General features: G+C 32.7%; 1 protein-coding gene across 1 annotated transcript; it reads left to right on the top strand.

The window, feature by feature from the left end:
* Window positions 1-705: 705 nt before the first annotated feature.
* LOC111710148 (uncharacterized) lies at window positions 706-15,324 on the top strand (the record flags this gene model as incomplete). Its single annotated transcript, XM_023484197.1, is given in 16 exon segments — window positions 706-1,629; window positions 4,183-4,231; window positions 5,376-5,419; window positions 6,646-6,711; window positions 7,816-7,861; window positions 9,575-9,658; window positions 9,727-9,784; window positions 10,144-10,191; window positions 10,286-11,968; window positions 12,202-12,544; window positions 12,874-12,913; window positions 13,171-13,282; window positions 14,524-14,539; window positions 14,863-14,921; window positions 15,090-15,217; window positions 15,286-15,324. Coding segments are annotated over 16 exon segments (3,544 nt in total), but the record flags the coding sequence as incomplete, so codon positions are not given.
* Between the last annotated feature and the right edge of the window lie 3,439 nt (window positions 15,325-18,763).

Genomic DNA, 18,763 nt, shown 5'->3' with positions numbered 1-18,763 from the left:
TTGAGACTTTTATCACTAATACGAATACGACCCATAAACCCTGTATAAGAATAATTTTTTCTTCTGGAATACACTGTATAAATGTAGTTTGGAGGAGGTACATTACTGCATATACATGTGTTTTTGTTGGTGCCAATTCACGTGACCCCAAGAGAATTTACGAAATTTGAAAATTTAGATAAAACAATATTTTGAATTTTGATTTGTTCAAAATGTTAAATCAACCACACGAAAAAAACTAAAATATCTGCAAAATTTTACATTCTTACTTTTTTTTATAATGTATTCAAAAATATGGTCATTGTTAAATTATATTTTTTAATATTGCTGCATAGGTTAGGGTACAGGACGGTAGAAAGGTTAAAAGGACTAAAATATCCCAAACCTTTTTTATTAAAGATACATATCTTAAAACTACATTTTTGAAAAGCCCTTGACAAATTTAAGTATAACCATGTGTAACATCCGATAATTTGTTGTAAAATAAATAAAAAATTCTATTTTTCAGACCTTTTTTGGGCATTTATTTCAAACCTATCGCCCAAACTATTAAAGTTGGCAGTCTATTTTTTTTCAATGAGCAGGCCTTGAAATATCGGGCTATGAATTGAATATGCATTGCAACCAAATACCTTTACCCTAGATTCAGACCCCCTCCCCCCCCCAGGCTCTACATAGATTCAGACCCCCAGCCTTTATAGGGTTAATAATAGAATCTGCAATTATCCTAACAAAAGATAAGAGGAAAAAGTAATTGTTTGCCCTTCATCATTATCTTTAAGTTGATATCTATTATTTGGTAAACAATAAAATAATCAGTTTAATAATTTTTATCATATTTACAGAGTTCAGAAACATTGCATGTAGGCTTTCCAAAAATACTACATTAAAAAAGGCCCCATGAAGGATAAACCTAAAGAGGAGGAGGCCTTGAAAGATGAACAGAAAAAGGAAGGGTACAGGGAGGATAAACAAAAAGAGGAAGACAACATGGAAAATAAATGTAAAGGTGAAAACAAAGAGGAGACCCACATGAAAGATGAACTCAAAGAGGAGGCCCGAATGAAAGATGAACACAAAGTGGAGGCCCACATTAAAGATGAACACAAAGAGGAGGCCCACATTAAAGATGAACTCAAAGAGGAGGCACTTATGAAACATAAACTCAAAGAGGAGGCCCACATGAAACACAAACTCAAAGAGAAGACCCACATAAAAGATGAACTCAAAGAGGAAGCCCACATAAAAGATGAACACAAAGAGGAGGTCCACATAGAAGATGAACACAAAGAGGAGGCCCACATAAAAGATGAACATAAAGAGGAGGCCCAAATAAAAGATGAACACAAAGAGGAGGCCCACATAAAAGATGAACACAAAGAGGAGGCACACATAAAAGATGAACACAAAGAGGAGACCCTCATAAAATATAAACACAAAGCAGAGGCCCACATTTATGAAAACAAAGATATAGACGATCTCAAAACTGAACACAAAGCGGAAGTGTGGATGAATGATGTAGACATTTTATTGGCCTCTAAATGCCAATGTGAATTAAAAATGGGTATTCTAGACTCAAGCGAGCCTCCTAAATGGCCTTTCCATGGATTAGAAAAGCTGTATGACGAGGTAGGTAAAAAAATAGTTCCAAATATTTGATTCCTTAACATTACCGGAGATTATCCACAAAAGATGGAATTTCAGAGAAGAATTCGCGGGATTTGAACAAAAAATTCTTACTTAAGTTTTCACTGCATCTTGTTTCTATCTTTGCTATAGATCCTGATTATACTTTATAAAAGCATACATATTTGGCGAAGCCTAAATTTACCTTAAGATACTCATTTACTGAGTTGCAAACTTGCAGGTCGTCCTAAAGGAAAAATCCGTTTAAGTTAATCCTGTTTCTTAAAAATCAAAATCGAGGAAATCTAATAACAAAAATAACTTGACTCGTATACAAAGTGGGATATTGGGATAGGCGCATAAGAGACTGGATTTAGGACGATTGTAGCAATTTTGAAGTGATTTCACTTTTTTCCCGGAAATAGGGTTTCCACAAAATGGCTAGATCTTTTGCGCAAAATTTTTTTTGCAAACTTTTGCGCTATTTTTTCGCATGAAACGCAATGAGTTTTGCGCTATTTTTTTGCGCAAAACCGGAAATATTATTTGCGCATGAAACAAAATTTTAGTTTTGCGCAATTTGCGCAAAACCGCAAGTTTTACGCAAAATGTAACTTTTTAGGCAAATTGTCAAAAATTGATATTCTAAGCTTAGAATTAAACAACTGAAGATTTATTCCATACATAAAAAGAATATTAACATATACGAGTATGATAACGATTATACTATACACTCAATTGGTTACTTCCAGTTACAAAAAGTTTAAATCAAGGGACCCAAATTAATAAAATAGCAATTAGAGAGTGTGAAACTTGGCAATATTTTAATCCTATTAGATAATTTCAAGTGAATAAGGTGCGCGCCCGTGAGATTTGAACTCTTCTTAACTGTCATTGGTCAATTATGTAAAAGTGACCAATAGGAAAATATTCCAAAACAAGATTTTTCCAGAATTGAATTATAAGAAACACACGCTGTCACCAACCGTTTGATTTTTACGAAATTGCGGAATTGCACAAAACTCTAGTTGCGGAATTGCACAAAACTTGAGTTTCACAAAAGCAGAATAGGGCAATTTTGCGCTAAATGACTTTTGCGAATGATTGCGCAAATTGTTGTTTTTTTTCGTGCAAAACTGATGTGCAAAGAAAGAAAAATTTTGCGTTTCGTTCCGCAAAAATTGCGCAAAAGTTTTGCGCATGGAAACCCTAATTGGAAATATAATATTCACTTTAAAGCCCGAATTAAACCTTACAAACCTAAATAGATAACTGAAGGAGTTTTTACAGATCGTCATTAAAATCTCATCCTATGTGGAAAACGGACAGTTTCATAATTGCCATGATATGCAATTGCAAACAGAAAAATGCAATAATAAAATGAGAAATTACGCACATACAAATTGCTTTTTGATAAACTATGCTTTTAGGGCGCTTCACAATATCTCCTATTTTAATTGTGAACATGTTCTCTTTGTGTACATTGTAAAACAATTCAAAATAAGTTTGCAGATTTAAAAAAAAAAATTCGTGGATTTTCAAAATGTTCAAAAATTTAATGAAAATTGAATTTTGATGGAGGCAAATTTTTGAAATTTTGATCATTCATAAACCTTCCTAGGGGCCAAGTGAGGTTTCACACAAAATTTGGGCCTGATTGGTTCAGCCGTTTTGACGTGTATTGGATACAAACAAACCCAGACAGACAAGCAAAGTTTAAATATAGATGATGGTATCAATTGTGGATATTGTCTGTCCAGGATCCATATATTCAGAGATGGGCGTATTCACCTTTTTTTCATTTAGTTCGTTCATCGTTTGTGAATGCAGAATTACCCATTTTTTATTGTTCAAAAATATTTGTTTCGTTTGTTTTCAAAATGATCATTTATTTTCCATCTTCTTCATTCGTTTTCAACATTTATTAAGTAAAATCGTTCTTTCAGTAAAAACAACAATAATTTTTTCATAACCTTCGGAAAGTATGATGAATAAGTGTCAAAACTGTGAAATCATTGCAAACATCTGTATATATATTTGGCTTGTCTGTATGTTTGTTTGTATGCAATAAACGTCAAAACGGCTGAACCGATCGGGCCCAAATTTTTTGTGGGACATCACATGACCACAGGGAAGGTTTATGAATGATAAAAATTTTAAAAAATGTGTTTTAAAGGTTTTTAATTTTGTAAAAAAAATTTAAATTCTTGAAAATCCTTGAATTTTTTTTTTAAATCCGCAAAATTTTGTTCTTCTTTGTTTTAAAATGTAAACAAAAAGAACATGTTCACAATTTGAATAGAAGATGGGCGCGAAGCGCCCTAAAAGCCTAGTATTGCAAATTAGTGAGGCATTGTTAACACTGAGGAATAATATCTACATTAAATGTTCCAAAAAAATTGTAATACATATATAAATTGAAGAAATAAATATTCGATTTACAAACTAAAAATGAAGTTTACAATAGGTTGTTTTTTTAGCGGGGATTTACCTTGATACTCATATGTTCTATAATTTTTCATTATGGGGAAAAAATAATAATGCATGTTTGTTCAGAAATTCAAAATCCATTATAACAACAAAAACTGGACAGTCCCAGATCTAGGTAATAATAAACATTCTACAATAAAAGGAATTAAGTCTTAGCCACAAACTAAAATGTTCTACTTAAACTACTGAGTTGCAAAGCTATATGGTTTAGAAAATCAGAGTTTGTTGCAAAGACTCAACAATTTCTTTGTAATACTAATCCAACCTAACCCTCGTCGGAGACCCAAAACTTTTCATTTTAAAAATTTAGGGGTTAAAAAAAAGTTTGGAGTCCCCATTTAAAAGATTGGGTTCTCCATCAAAAATTTTGGGGTTACAAAAAAATCATCGGGTTTCCAATGAAAATCTGGTGTTGGGTTTTCTATTTTCAATGAAAATTTGGGGTCTCCAAAGAAAAGGTTGGGGTCTCCGATGAAAATATTGGATCTACAATGAAAATCCAAGGGTCTCCTGCAAAAAACTGGAGGTCTCAGATGAAAATTTAGGGGTATTCAATAAAAATCTGGGATCTCCGAAGAAAAGTTTGGAGTCTTTGGTCTTCGGATTTCCAATGAAAATCTAGGGGTCTCCCATGAAAATCTGGGTCTCCAATGAAAAGTTTGGTGTCTCCCATAAAAGGTTTAGGGTCTTGGATAAAAATATTGGGTTTACTATAAAAAATCTGGAGTCTATAATAAAAATGTAGGGATATCCAATGGAAGTCATAACGGTCTCTCTGAGTCACTAATGAAAAGTGGTCTCAAATAGTAATTCATTAATAATGATTTCGTCCCAAACTCCTTCATCAGTAAAACACAAGGAGTATGAAATAGAAGGGAGATACAACTGACGCGGCCTTCACTACCATATGATTTTCCATGCTTTGCAGATGGTACTCCATTTGTATTCCACATATACAATAACCTATTCTGAATATGTCTTATACAAATGGAGTACCATCTTCAAGGCATGTAGAATCATTAGGTAGGGCGGGCCGCGTCAGTTGTATCTCTCTTCTATACTCCTTGGTAAAACATTAGTGAAGTAGATATATCCGTGGGATCTTCTATTCATAAAGTTGTGAAACTCACCTGTCGTCAATTTATTGATTTAAATTGTCTGATGTGACCAATCAGTCTCTGTAGAATTGAGATGAAGAAGCTAAAAATTGCAAACTGAAATCTGTAGATAATATTGAACTATCTAGCATAATATTTCAGGGACACACAAATTGGAAGAATTCTACAATCTACCAGTAAACAAGGAATATTTTTATCAAATTATTTGGCAGTGGCAGCCAGACATCAGTATCAATAAAAACATGGTGTATCTTGACTTTTTATGGCATTGTTTAAGGCCCATTTTCAAACATTTAATTTTTTTTACTTTAAAAGTGCTCCACAATAATAAATTAGTTATTTTTTTCATTGTACAACGGTATTTTTGATAAGTTTGCTTTTAATACACTATGAAAAAATGTTTTTCAGATCAAATGTATTAAACAAAACGATTTTTCAAAAGAATTTATAAAAACGATTTTAAAAATCGTTTTGAAATTTTATTTTTGAAAAATCGCCATTAGTCTATGCAGACACGAGCCTCCCAGATTTCTAAGCAGACCGAGCCGGCGAGCCTCCACCATGCAGGAAGAGCCTAAGTTCTTCAGCAAACGAGCCTCCACTATGCAGAATAGTTTCCACAAAACTCCTGTTTATACATATATATATATATATAGTAAAGAATTTTTGTATTTTTTTCGAAATAGTGGCATTAAAAGTTTTCATGATCAGATGTATTAATCAATTATTATAAATGGTGACTAACAATGACTATTAAAGTTGTTTATAAAGCTTTAAGCATTTTTTAGGCAAAAAGGAAAACATTTAGAGAAAAATTTCTTAAAGTAATTTTATTTGAAATTTTATAATCTTTGATTTAAATGATACTTTTTAAAAAATTTTTGTCAGATTAAGATAATCAAAAATTTGACATTGACAAATAATCCGAATCTAAAACCATTTCCCAAACAAGGTATTGCTTAAATCAAAGATTAAAACAAAATAAACTAAGTTCAATTCAGAAATGATTTTACAAATAACCTTCTCACTGCGCAAGAAATGTTTTATTGTAAAACATAAATCTTATAAACCACTTTATGAGTCTATATAAGTTACAAATCATGACAATCAATAAGCAATATATAACTAAAAGTAAAATTCTTGTACCACTATGTTACATGTAAAAACCAGGGTTTAAAGGAAGCTATCCTGTATAGCAAAGGCTTGTTTACTGCATAGAGGTAGATCTTACTATATAGCAGAGGCTCTTACTGCATAGCGGAGGCTCAGTCTTCCTAGCAAATCTGGACAGCTCTTGTCTGTCTGATCATGGCGTCCAGGAGGGTTCCCCTCCTTGCTGGCCCTGGTATTGGGCCAACTAAATTGAGAAGATGTTCGCTTTAGTAAAGGATAGAAATAAATTGCATTACAGGGTAAAAATGTGGTATCTATGCCAGTTGGTGGACCATTATCTGAATATATTCATAATGGAGAAAAGGTAAATTACAAGAAACACTATTTATTTTATATATTTTTATTGGGGGGGGGCATTTGGATATGATTTTATTAACAAGGAAAAGAGATTTTAACGAGGGGTTTAAATCATTTATTTTCCAACATTGGGCTCATCTAAAATGGACCTTTTAAGAAGTACTTTATTTACGGGTTCTAAATCTATTGATCAGTTGGATACGTTTTCAGAATTAGTTTTTTTTAAATTATTAAATAACGAAGACATACAATGTAAAAAAAAATTCTTCAATAAACTACAGGTAAGGAACATGTTGAGAAAATAAAAATTAATCTTATCATCGAAAATAAGTAATCTTGTTCAATTATTAGTTTCTATTTTCTCATTATTCACAAAGATTTTCAAAGATTTTCTAGAATTATTATTGAAAAGACGACATTTGATGAAATTGAAGAAATCTGCGAATAAATTCAAAGAAAATAAGAAATCCAATATAATAATGAAAACGAAATAATCGATTTTAGCATTGATTTTTTGACAAATTTCTATTGAGAAATATGTTCCTAACCATCTGATTAGATTACTGTATAATTCTTACTTTATTTTTCGTTGTCGTTATTTAATAATTTAAAAAAACTAATTCTGAAAACGTATCCACCCCCAAAATAGGAGTTTTGAACGTAGAATTTGCGCTCAAACTCTGGATTTACAGATCTTTAAAAAGTTTAATATGTCTCAAATGAATCTGAAAGAAGTTTTCCACAACAATGCATACTCTGTTCAACTACCTTACATAGACGGTCACTCCCTTTAAAAGGAGTGACCGGCTAGACATGGTTGTTTAATCTAAGAGTGCAGTATTGTGAAGATATTTTTTCAAATTTAATAATTTCTTAAAGAATGATTCTTAAAAGCAGGCCTGCAAGTGCACATTTTGTAGGAATTTTTAAAGATCTAATTTGTGCTCTTACGCAGCAATAGGTTATAGGTCTCAAATGAATTCTAAAACAGTTCTCGACAATACTGCACTTTTACCTCAACTATCTTGACTACAGTTGTTCACTCCCTTTAACATTCATATTCTATGCTATGTAAAACAAATCAGAATTTTTAAAAGAAATCTTTATTTAGGTCAAAGCTAATGATCATCAAGAATTTTTCTTTTCACAGCTGAAGGGTAAGTTTTCAGTATTAGTTATTGATTAGGTGACTAGATCTGTGGGTGGCTGGGTAGCAATCTTGAAATAAGCCTGTCTGTTCTGATAAGATTATCAAACCTTTAACGAACAGATCGTAACAAGTTTTAGCTTGCCATGCTCTAATTAGGCCCCTTAACAAAGAATATACTGAATGCCTGTTTTGTTGTGGTGTTTTCACTTGAATTTTATACACCTTTATATATTGAAAACAATAAAAAAAGAATTGAATTGTCTTAAATTGATCCATATGTGATTTCAGAATATAGTAAAAGCATTTTATTTTATGCTTTGCTAAATATTATCAAATAATACGATTAAAAAAATTTCGTAGTAAGATTTCGATTTGTGACTCCACTGTAGACCACCATCACTGTCCCTGGCTACGACCGCCAGGTTAAAATCTTCTGCACTCTGGAAATTTTGGGTTTTTTAACTAGATTATTACTAGTTATTATGATTTCAATAATTTTCAGAATCTGACCTTGATCTTTTTATTGATATTTTGAAATTTTAAATTTCGGATTTTTACCCTTGAATGTACTACATAAAAATTACCAATCTAATGCTTATTATAGCAAATATATATTAAATACAACCAGATTTAAAAATATACACGATAATTATTAATAATATGTTGAATTAACATTATCTTAAGTTTACATGATTGATCCTTCTGTTGAAGTTTGCCCAGGTTTGTTTTAACTGGTGGTATATAGCTTCCCCAGCTTGCTCTGCACATTCATCAAGCCCAAACTTTCTAGCTTTAACAAAAGCTTCAATATGACGCTCAGGCAATGTGGATTTTCCATGTGAATGTTAGTTGATACTTATAAACCTTATGAAGATGCAAGATTAATGATTGAGAACTTTCTTCAAAGTTATTAATCATTATCAACTTGTTCAGTTCTTTGAGTCCAAATCCTTCAGCATGTGGTATCAAATGTTTTACAGCTTCACTCTTACAGATTTTGAGATATAAAAGGTGTACACCAAGATATAGGAGTCAGAAAATTTGAGTTAGTCTTACATCCAAGCTTGCTTAACTGCTAAGTAGAAAAGACCCAGTTTAAGAATAGATTTATAAAAACTTGCCTACAACTTCAAAACATGCAGTGCAAAGCTTGGAAACTAATCCATCTTCAAATAGAGGAGGTTCCAGGGCAGGTTTTGTACTTTTTCCAAATCTCACTGTTCTGTTAATACTGCTTCATAAAATCTGAACATTGGCAAAAGTAAATTTTTTTCCCATTTTTTTTTAAAGATTTTCCAACCTTTCTCTATGATATAACTAGTATACATAATGTTAACATAAAAAATACAATTAATGGGTTTAATGTTTATCTTTGAAATTTACTATATCCTGTTCCCAATGTATTTTGAGTCTCCTTTGTCAAGCTTATAAAGGTTTTTCTTATAACCACTGCAGATTACAGCTGGACAGATCTATTTTTCTCTGCTTTGACCGGATCTTTACTTCAATTGTGAAGGTCAATATGTGATCTGACTTTTTTTTGAAGTATGAAATCCATCCTGGTGGTTTGTAATTCCACTGTTTAGGGATTTAGGTGTAAGGACATTTCATAGAAAGGCATTTCAGGTAGGAGATTTCATGGACATTTCATAAATGAAGAGAATAAGGTGCAGTTGAAGAACTGCTTCTTGCCCTCATTCATGGCTAATCAATATTTCAGATGTAGCCGAGAAAACTGAAGAAAAGGCAGTCCTCATGCATAAATTTGATTTTAATGTTTTCCTCAGACATTCAGTAGGAACAGGTATGCTAACTTCATCTAAACATAATTTCAAATTTTAACTTAAAACTATTTGTATTTATTTGATTTAGATGTATCTACTTCATTTGCTGAATATCTCTGTGTTGATGAGCACATCGAACATTTTAGGTTGGTGTTCCTGGTCTTTTTAATAGTTTCTAGAGTTAATTCCAAACTCAAGTTTAGTTCATGTTTAATCACTTTTCAATGATTAAATATAAATATGGGGAAAACGGTATCTTTTTTAAGTGGAACTCAACCCTAAAATAACTAAGTTCTTGGCATAGCATAAACCTTTTATTTTCTAATATATATATTCTAGCAATGGTATGTTGCAAATCTTTTATATTATAAACTTAGACTACATAGTCCAACCCAATTCATTGTTGTTTTAACATCAATGGTCTACAGAACAGACACATCAAAGTTTCTGACAAGACAAGTATTTTTTGAAAAACAGAGTAAATATATAAATGCCTGTGTTTTAGATCCGTTCAGATGAATTTCCAAAGTGTGACAAGCCCATCCTTTCATACGTAAGTAAAACATGCTTTAGCTTCTCTATTTAATTAACTGATCATTAAAAAGTGATTGTTTGTCTTTAAAAAAAACAAATATTTCTATATTCAGAATTCTAGCGGATCCTCAAGAAGACATTATGGATGCCTTCATTGGTATATTAAAAGTGTGTGGTGCTGAGGGCAATGCTGATTGGACTAAAAAACAAATGGTGAAAGCCATAACACATCATTTGTTTCGGATAGAAAACGTTTTGATTTTTTCTGAGAAAAAAGTAATTTTCTTGTTTCACATCTCCAAAAGTATTACCAATAAGTATTATAGGCCAGCGAGAAGATTTCTTCTTTCAGCTACACATAGACTTCATCAGGGTTTTCATGAGGTTCTTCAAGATTGGACAGTTGTATCATCCTTGTATTTCCCAATTGATGAAAATATGACTTCAGTTGAACAATCGAACAAATATTCAATATTCAACAAAGCATGCAACTCCTGCAAACCATTTTTACTGGACAAAAATAAGGAGAGGCTCTCATTCCTGATAAACAGTGTTCTCAGCAGTAAACCTACACACACAGAAGACAATAGAAATGGGATCATGAATCTTCTGGTAGGGCTGACATTTTATTATGACAGCATATTCTTTAAAGACATAAGTGCTGAATTGAATATGAAACCTGAATCAAGCTCTGTTGCAACAGACAGACCTTTAATACTTGATGCCACAGAATGTTCATGTCAGCTAAAACTTGGTATATCAAGTCCTCTATCTAATCTAAAAGATACTGTTACCATAGATCCTTTGTATTTAAGTCTTGAAGATGTCTCTGTTGCCTATTTTAAAAATTCAATCATTGGAGTTAAATTTCCTAACCTCATGGAACTGATTGCTGACGAAACTACTGCAACACATTTGGACGCATTTGACAAGGAGGTCATAGCAATTCCAGTAGATCATGAACCCTATCAAACTGAATCTAAACCTGAATTGGAACCTAAATCTAAACCTAAATCAGAGCAAGAAAAGGAAGATGGCCCAATTGTAGCATTCTATGGAGAAGATTTGGTTTATGGAAAAACTGTTTCAGTTCTGAAGAATCTGGATAAACCAGCATTTGCTATAAAATGCTACCATACAAGTTATTATCTTGCTCCACTGAAGGAACAAGCTGAGACGGAAAGAGTAACTAACTGCAGTAACAAAAATAAAAACCAGTTAAAAGTGAATCTTGATAAACTAAAGATGTATGAACCTCTGAACAAAAAGGAACTCCTAGTTTGTTCACTTTTTGAATTAGACCTGCGTCAAAAGGAACAATATACAAGACTTCTTAAGCAGAAATGTAATGGTGAACCAGAAGAGGAGATTGAGACACCATATGAATTTTGTCAAATTTTTGGAAAGGACGCAGAAATTAAGAAGCATGATTTCGATAAAAGACATTTATCTGAGGTTGTTGAGTACAAACTTTACAAATTTAGGCTGCAGCAGTTGTTTAGGGAAGTTGATTCACTGTTTATACTTCCAGGGGAAAAGCTTATTCTAGAGATTGAAACTAAAACTTCTAAAAAGGAGGCTAACTTTCAATCTCAACTGAAGAGAGCTTCTCAGAAAACTGAAATTACTTTGAAGTTTCTTAAGTCTGCACATGGAGACATACTGTCTGAGGGTTGGAAATATGTCAAAGCCATTTCATTTCCAAGAATCAAGGACATTCAAGAAAAACAGAACTTAGAAAAGATCAAGAAGATCAAAAGTTGTTCCTACTGCATGCAGTTTATTCTGGATAGCAGGATATTGTTTGAAACTTCTTAAAAATTTTTCTTAGAGAGAATGTTATAAGAAGTAAAGAAATAGAAAATGACAAACTTCATAAATTGTTCAGAAAGAAAACTAAAGAAAAATAAATAAGAAATGAATGATTTTTAAATTATGATTTAAATTGCAGAAATGACATGAACAAACAATTATTTTTTTATCTGTAGTATGAGAAGATTTTTATGAAATTTCAACTATATGCCATTAGTCAGCTGCAGAACCTAAGCAGATGGATAACAGGACTTCAAAACTGTGTTCCTCAGAAATTTCCTGTTGGCCATGAGTACAAAAACCTTGTTATTCGATTTCTTGGATTTCTGGCATTAAAGAAGTTCCCAGCAACCAGTTTCTGTCTTGAACACAATCGTAAAATGAATGAGAAAGTAATGATTGGAAGTCAATTTGGATTAACTAATGAAAACTTTATCCCGGCTGAATCCATACCAACTTATTTATTGTGGAGCAAAGATCAGCTAAATGTGATACAATCTCAGGAAACCCATGTTGTTCTCAATGGAGATTATGGGAGCGGTAAAACATTCATCTTGAAGGTAACTTACACCTTAATTATTGCCAATTAACAGCTTAATTATTGCCAATTAATAGCTTCTCTCTTTTAAAAAGCTTGTAAAAAGCTTGTTTAAAATTCAAAAAATTAAATATAAAAGTTGATTTAATTGAATTAATATTTATGCTGATCAATGTATTGTATAACTAGGATTTCCAATGAAAAGATAAATTAGTTTTTTTACTTAATCCATTTTTACTAAAAATGCAAAACTTTGAGAAAAAGTTTGCAAATACAAGCAAAAATTTCTGATGGAATCCCAATGTTTAACTTAATAGTTTCAATTTTCGAGAAAATTTTCTTAACATCTAGGGAAAATCTCAGCAGCTGCTTTGCGAAGAACTAAATTCAGGCATGGTTAAAATCAATCTAAACTAATAGTCTTGTATTGGTAATTTAGTTTAATTTATCATCATCAGTAATGCCTTCTATTTATGTTTCTTGGTTTTTGATCTATAATTTTTGCATTATACATTATATTTTGCCTTGATTTTTAAGGGACTAAGAAAAATGTAAATATAAAATAACATAAAATAATTCATTAATATTTCTTACAATTGGGATATTGCTTTTTTGTCAACAACTTGATTGAACTATTCTAACTAAAAGGCAAATTGAAAAGAAAAGTTCTGTTTATTTCTCTCACTGCAGCAGATTCAGGAAACTTTAAAGATACTTGGAGAGAAGAGAAGATTTTTGATATATGCAACAAACTGGAAGAGTAAGCACCATAACACTCAATACTAAAGAACTAAAGGCACTAATTTGCTAAAACCCCGATAGTTTTAATCTCTTTGATATTTCAAAGTTTGACAATTTGATCTAGCAGAATTAAAAGTTTAAAAGATGAAAGGACTAAAAATTAGGTTTTAAAGGGACAGACCGGCTATGACATGCAGTGTTGTCGACCAATTCTTTAGGATTCATTTGAGACATATAAAACATTTCCATGATGTATAATTACTGAAATTGAGCGCAAAATTGACGTTCAAAATCGTGAATTTGGGTGGGTTCGTTTTAAGAATCGGTCTATTTTTTAGTTATTGAATAACTCGAAGTTAGAATTAATTGTTTCCTTTTTCATCATTATATATATTAAATTTCTTATTTTCTATGGTTTTGTTAGCAAAATTCTTCAAATTCTCCAAATTTTGTCTTTTTAATAAAAATTTCAGAAAATCTGCAGAAAATCTTTGTGATTGAAGAGAGATTATAGAAACTAATAATTAAATAAGATTACTTATTTTCGATGATAAGAGTAGTTAATTTTTATTTTCTCAACCTGTTCCTAAACAGCTAATTTGTCCACAACACTGCATACTTAGTTTAACTACCTTACATAGCTGGTCTGTCCCTTTAACCCTATAAAGGCTGGGGGGTCTGAATCTATGCATAGAAAAAGGCCTTAGAGAATATTAAGTATAAGGTTGAAATACATTTTTAAAGTCCAATTTTTCAAGGCCAGCTCATTGAAAAAATTAGACCGATAACTTCATTAGTATGGGTGTTGGAAAAAAAAGTGCTAAAAAAGGGTCAGAAAAATTAAAAAATATGTATTTTGTTTTAAACAAATATCAAAGTGTGACACATGTTTCTACATCCCTTTTTCATGGGCTTTTCAAAAATATAGTTTGTAGATCTTTACCTTTTGTCACATAAAAGTTGAGGGCTATTTTAGATTTTTTTTCTCAGATCTGACTTTTTTCCGCCCTGTACACCACCCTATGCATTAAAAAAAATTTACTATAAATCCTTTAAATAACTTCTCATTAAAAGTCACAAAATTTCAGTGACAAAAATAAGAGTGCTAGGACAAATAAAACTACAAGGGGGGTGCCAAACAATCCCCCCCCCCACCTGTTTAGGGTTAAGGCAAGTAATCAGTTAAGCAATTTTTAAAGATTATGTAATAAGGATATTTGTTGAAAAATTTTATGAGAGCATTATGGTGTAACTTTTAAGAAACCCAGACATAAAGGTAAGTCAGCATTTCTGTTCTTTAAATTAGTGTTTGGCATCTTATTAAATTCTTTCTTTTTTTACATTTTTGGCTTAACAGAAATCTTTACCCTGTTTCTTCGTTACAGTTAGGGCTGAGTGACGTTCCTGTGGAACAATCGTTCTATCACGGTAACAACACAATGAACAATTAAAACAATAAGGAACACACCCATCTCTAAGCTTTGGCGACGTTCCTTGGGAACAATAGTTCATGGATACAAACAGAAGGGAATGGAATAATGATTTCAAATAAGTTGGAACAATAATAACAAGGTTAAAAGAAAAATTTGAAACTTCCAGGTATTTGGATTGTCTGACCTGGTTAATGTGTATGATGATAAGTTTGGACAGGTTGAAAAGTAAGTTCTTTCTTCCAAAAAAAATTTAAGAATTTTAAGGTTTTTGCACCCTTTTTTTGAATTTCTGAATTTTTGAAATAAAAACAAAACATATTTTGAGACAATTTGTTAAAATTTAGACTAACAAAGTAAAAAAGATACAAATAAAAATCACACGTCTACTTTCAGGTCGACTTTGAATGATCTTGTCTCTCATACCATCTCAAATTATCCTGACCATCATGTTTTTATTGACGAAATTCCAACAAAGTCAAACAATGACAAAGGCTCCGTATTCATTGCATTTAAACCACAAGGTAGGAATAAGTAAATACGATATAATTTAGTACAGTACTTTGATAGGGTTGTAAATATTAAATTTTAGGGATAGAAAGAAGAAAGAATGTGGATGATTTCAGCTCAGGTGTGTTTCTAATTTTCTTGTGAAATTTCAAAGGGAGCGTTCGCAAAAAATGAAAGGGGGTATAGGCTTACGGCAAAAAAAGCACGTTTGATCGCTACTAATCTTACTTCTATCCGTTGCGCCTATTAGGAGAAATTTGTAAAAAACAACTCGTACAAATTCAGAAAGTTGCAACATTCAACTCGGACCGTAAAAAATCAATTTAATTCCAAACAAATCATTCAGATGTTACAACCAATAATCTTCGATAATTTTCCGATGCATTTGTATAAAGTTGATATTTCATAATATTTTCTTTTTATTATGCTCTGATTGTTACTTTTGAAAACATTTATTCCTGTTCCAAGGATTTTTGATAATGAAGACAACATTGTCATATTTTCCAGGAATGTTCGAAAATCCAGCGCCAGTGAAATATTGCTTTAGAAAAACAAAATCAAAAATATTGTGAAATATTAACTATATACGAATGCGTGGAAAAAGATTGATGACAATTGTTTTTATTATCTGAATGATTTGTTTGGAATTAAAGGAATTGAGTTTTTGCCACAAACTCAAATCTTCTGATCCCAATATCTTTGCAACCTGATGGTGCAAACCTTTGATATTTCAAACTTAGATTATTTTATTTATAAGTATTAATAGTTTGAAATATCTAAGGTTGTTGTAATCTAGAACAGATTAGGAATACCTTAGAATTCATGTATATATTTATACATAGACATATATATATATAACATGCTGCCAGCGCTCTATATAATGAATCAAAGCAAAAAGAAACGGCAGTGCACAAAGAACCTTACTAGTAGAAAGACTTATATACAAATATAATCTTCTTCCTTAGGTTAAGTGCAGCTCCCAAACTTATATCGATTCATAACTCAGACTATTAACATAATATAGCCTGATAAATATATTCAACTGTGAATAGCTAGTTATAGATATTTATATTAACCTAGACAAGCAAAGATATATAATTCTGCATAGCTAAACCCAGTACATAGCTCCGTAGAATTAATAGCTCCGCAGAGTTAATAGCTCCACAAAGCTAATAGCTCCGCAACATTAATAGTTCCGCAAAGCTAATAGCTCCGCAAAGTTAATAGCTCCGCAAAGCTAAATAAGGAAACTCTATAACGCTAAGCAAGACCAATAGCTTAGTAAAAGTTATATATATATACATATAACCATTCTTAGATAGTTCCTAATTATGCTAATAGCTAAGTAACAAAGATACCATAAAAATTACTAAAGCTTTCTTATAGGTGATGATGTCTAGATTCTTCAAGTACATCGAGCATTGTCCAAATGTTGCTGGATCTCTTCCGGACGGTGTAACGGAGGGAGACAGTGACTACGGATTGGAGTTGGAGACACTGATCATCTCTGATAGCTCCACTGAGATAGTGACTGCATCCATAGAGATAGTCACTGTTCCATCCTCAGACGACTAACCTGAGGAATTGAAAGCAGATATTCCCGCCCTCACAGCTGCAGAGGTGTCCTAGAGCTCCGGAGATGAGGGAGAGGCAAAGGAGAGGAGGTCCCAGCAGGGGGATGACAGAGCTCTTAATGTAGAGGTTCCTAGCCTGGAGGATTCCGGTGAAGAGGAGGACGAGTTCACCAGTATGTGGAGGAAACTGGGACTGCAGCCAGACAGGGGACAGGTGAACTTGGTGAAGGAGAACAGGCGGAAGGTACTGGGCCGGATTGAGGTGATCTGGCGGGAATTACGCCTGGTAATAATGGAAGCATTTGAGAACCATGGCGGAATGGTCTACAGTGAGGAGGAGCATCAGCTCAAGCAGGAATTGGTGCTTGTCACCAATATGTCCCTCATCATGGAGCAGCGGCTGGAGCTGTTACAACTCCTGCCATGGAAGTCGAGTTCAGTCCAGAATATTAATCTCCTAAAATATATAATATTGAATCAGTAAACTTAGATTAATAAATATTGTAACAGTGGGCGAGTTTTGTTGATCTTTTACGATCAGCAATTCAAGGATTTTTTGGATCGCTGAGATCATAGCTACCAAGGGGAATCATGCCCCCTTTCCCCCCCCCCCCATCTTTAACCCTACGGGTGGACTTTAGAGTCCTATTTTGAATCCTAACGGATTTATTTGAGTTTGCATTTGGATTCTATAAATAACCCAAGCGACGCCGAATTTTCCGTTATCTTGAAGACCCAAGCGTTGGGGAGGGGGCGGAACAACCCCGGGGTAGCTAGGGTTAAATGCGATCCTAGGATGGAGCAAAATCGAGTGAGGAGAGGCAGTTGAAGACCAGCTCCCTATGTGTAGGTTCCCTTGAAGAATTCCCCTATTTGATGAAACTGATCTGATTCATAATATTTAGTTTGTATAAGTATCGTTCGATTTAAAGTTTGTATTTTTGTATCTTTTGTATATAAATATATTGTAAGAAAAACCGACTCGTTGAATATTTGAGAAACTCAGTGCATTGCTTTATTGATTTTGATTCATATACAATAATATGAACTAAGAGAGTTAATTATTGCGTTTGAAATTCTGCTGTAGACCAAATAAAACTAGGGGTTTACAACAAGGTCTACTGTAATGATGTGGTGATTTTTGTTGATCTTTTACGATCAGCGGTTCAAGAGATCTTAAGATCGTTCTGATCATAGTTATCTAGGGGTACTATACCCCTGCTGTATATACATACAAAAATGATGGTTCATTATGTTGTTTGCTTGAAGTTTAGATCAAGCCAAGCTGTTTCTATTTATAGACCAAGCGACGCTACTCCTTATCTCAGGGTAGCATAGTGCCAGGGGAATTGACCCGCCAAGTCAGGGTGCTAAGGATAGAACCCTGGTGGGGGAATGGCGGTTCTAACAAATGCTATCAGAGACAGTTCCCTGTGAACCCTTTCGATGTGAGGTGGAGAATTAACCTGATCATTCTTCTACCAAATACTGCTACTTATTTTGCATATCCATCGTATAGTATTTTCTTTCATAATGTTTGTATAAAGTAAAAAAAGTAAAATGTGAAACCGTCTCTCTGAATATTCATCGTATGAGTGTTTGCATGGAATTTTTATCATATTTTAGATGGTGACAACTTGAAAAATTGGAAGCCCTAAAGCAACATTCATTCACGATAATATTCTGCGAAATAGTTCTATCGTATTTTGGTCCACCATGATAACGGTATATCGGAAAGCTTGCACAGTTCGCGGCATTGAAAATAGACGCTAACTCAACCCTTTCTTTCATTTACCTGCTACGTTTGAATTTATACACATCTAACTAGTGAATTTAAGGTCAATTTATATTTAACACAGAGTTTCGAAATTTAAAGTGAGCAATGGCAGTTTCATTTTCATCAAGCTCTATTATTTCTGACAGACCGACGATAATTAAATTTGACGGGGAATAGTTAGTTTAATGTTAGGGACAGAGACAAAAAGT

This window comes from Eurytemora carolleeae, unplaced genomic scaffold, assembly GCF_000591075.1.
Source record: "Eurytemora carolleeae unplaced genomic scaffold, Eaff_2.0 scaffold1034, whole genome shotgun sequence".
NCBI lineage: Eukaryota > Metazoa > Arthropoda > Copepoda > Calanoida > Temoridae > Eurytemora > Eurytemora carolleeae.
The sequence above is the reverse complement of the archived record's forward strand: the minus strand, read 5'-3'. Positions and strand labels throughout refer to the sequence as shown.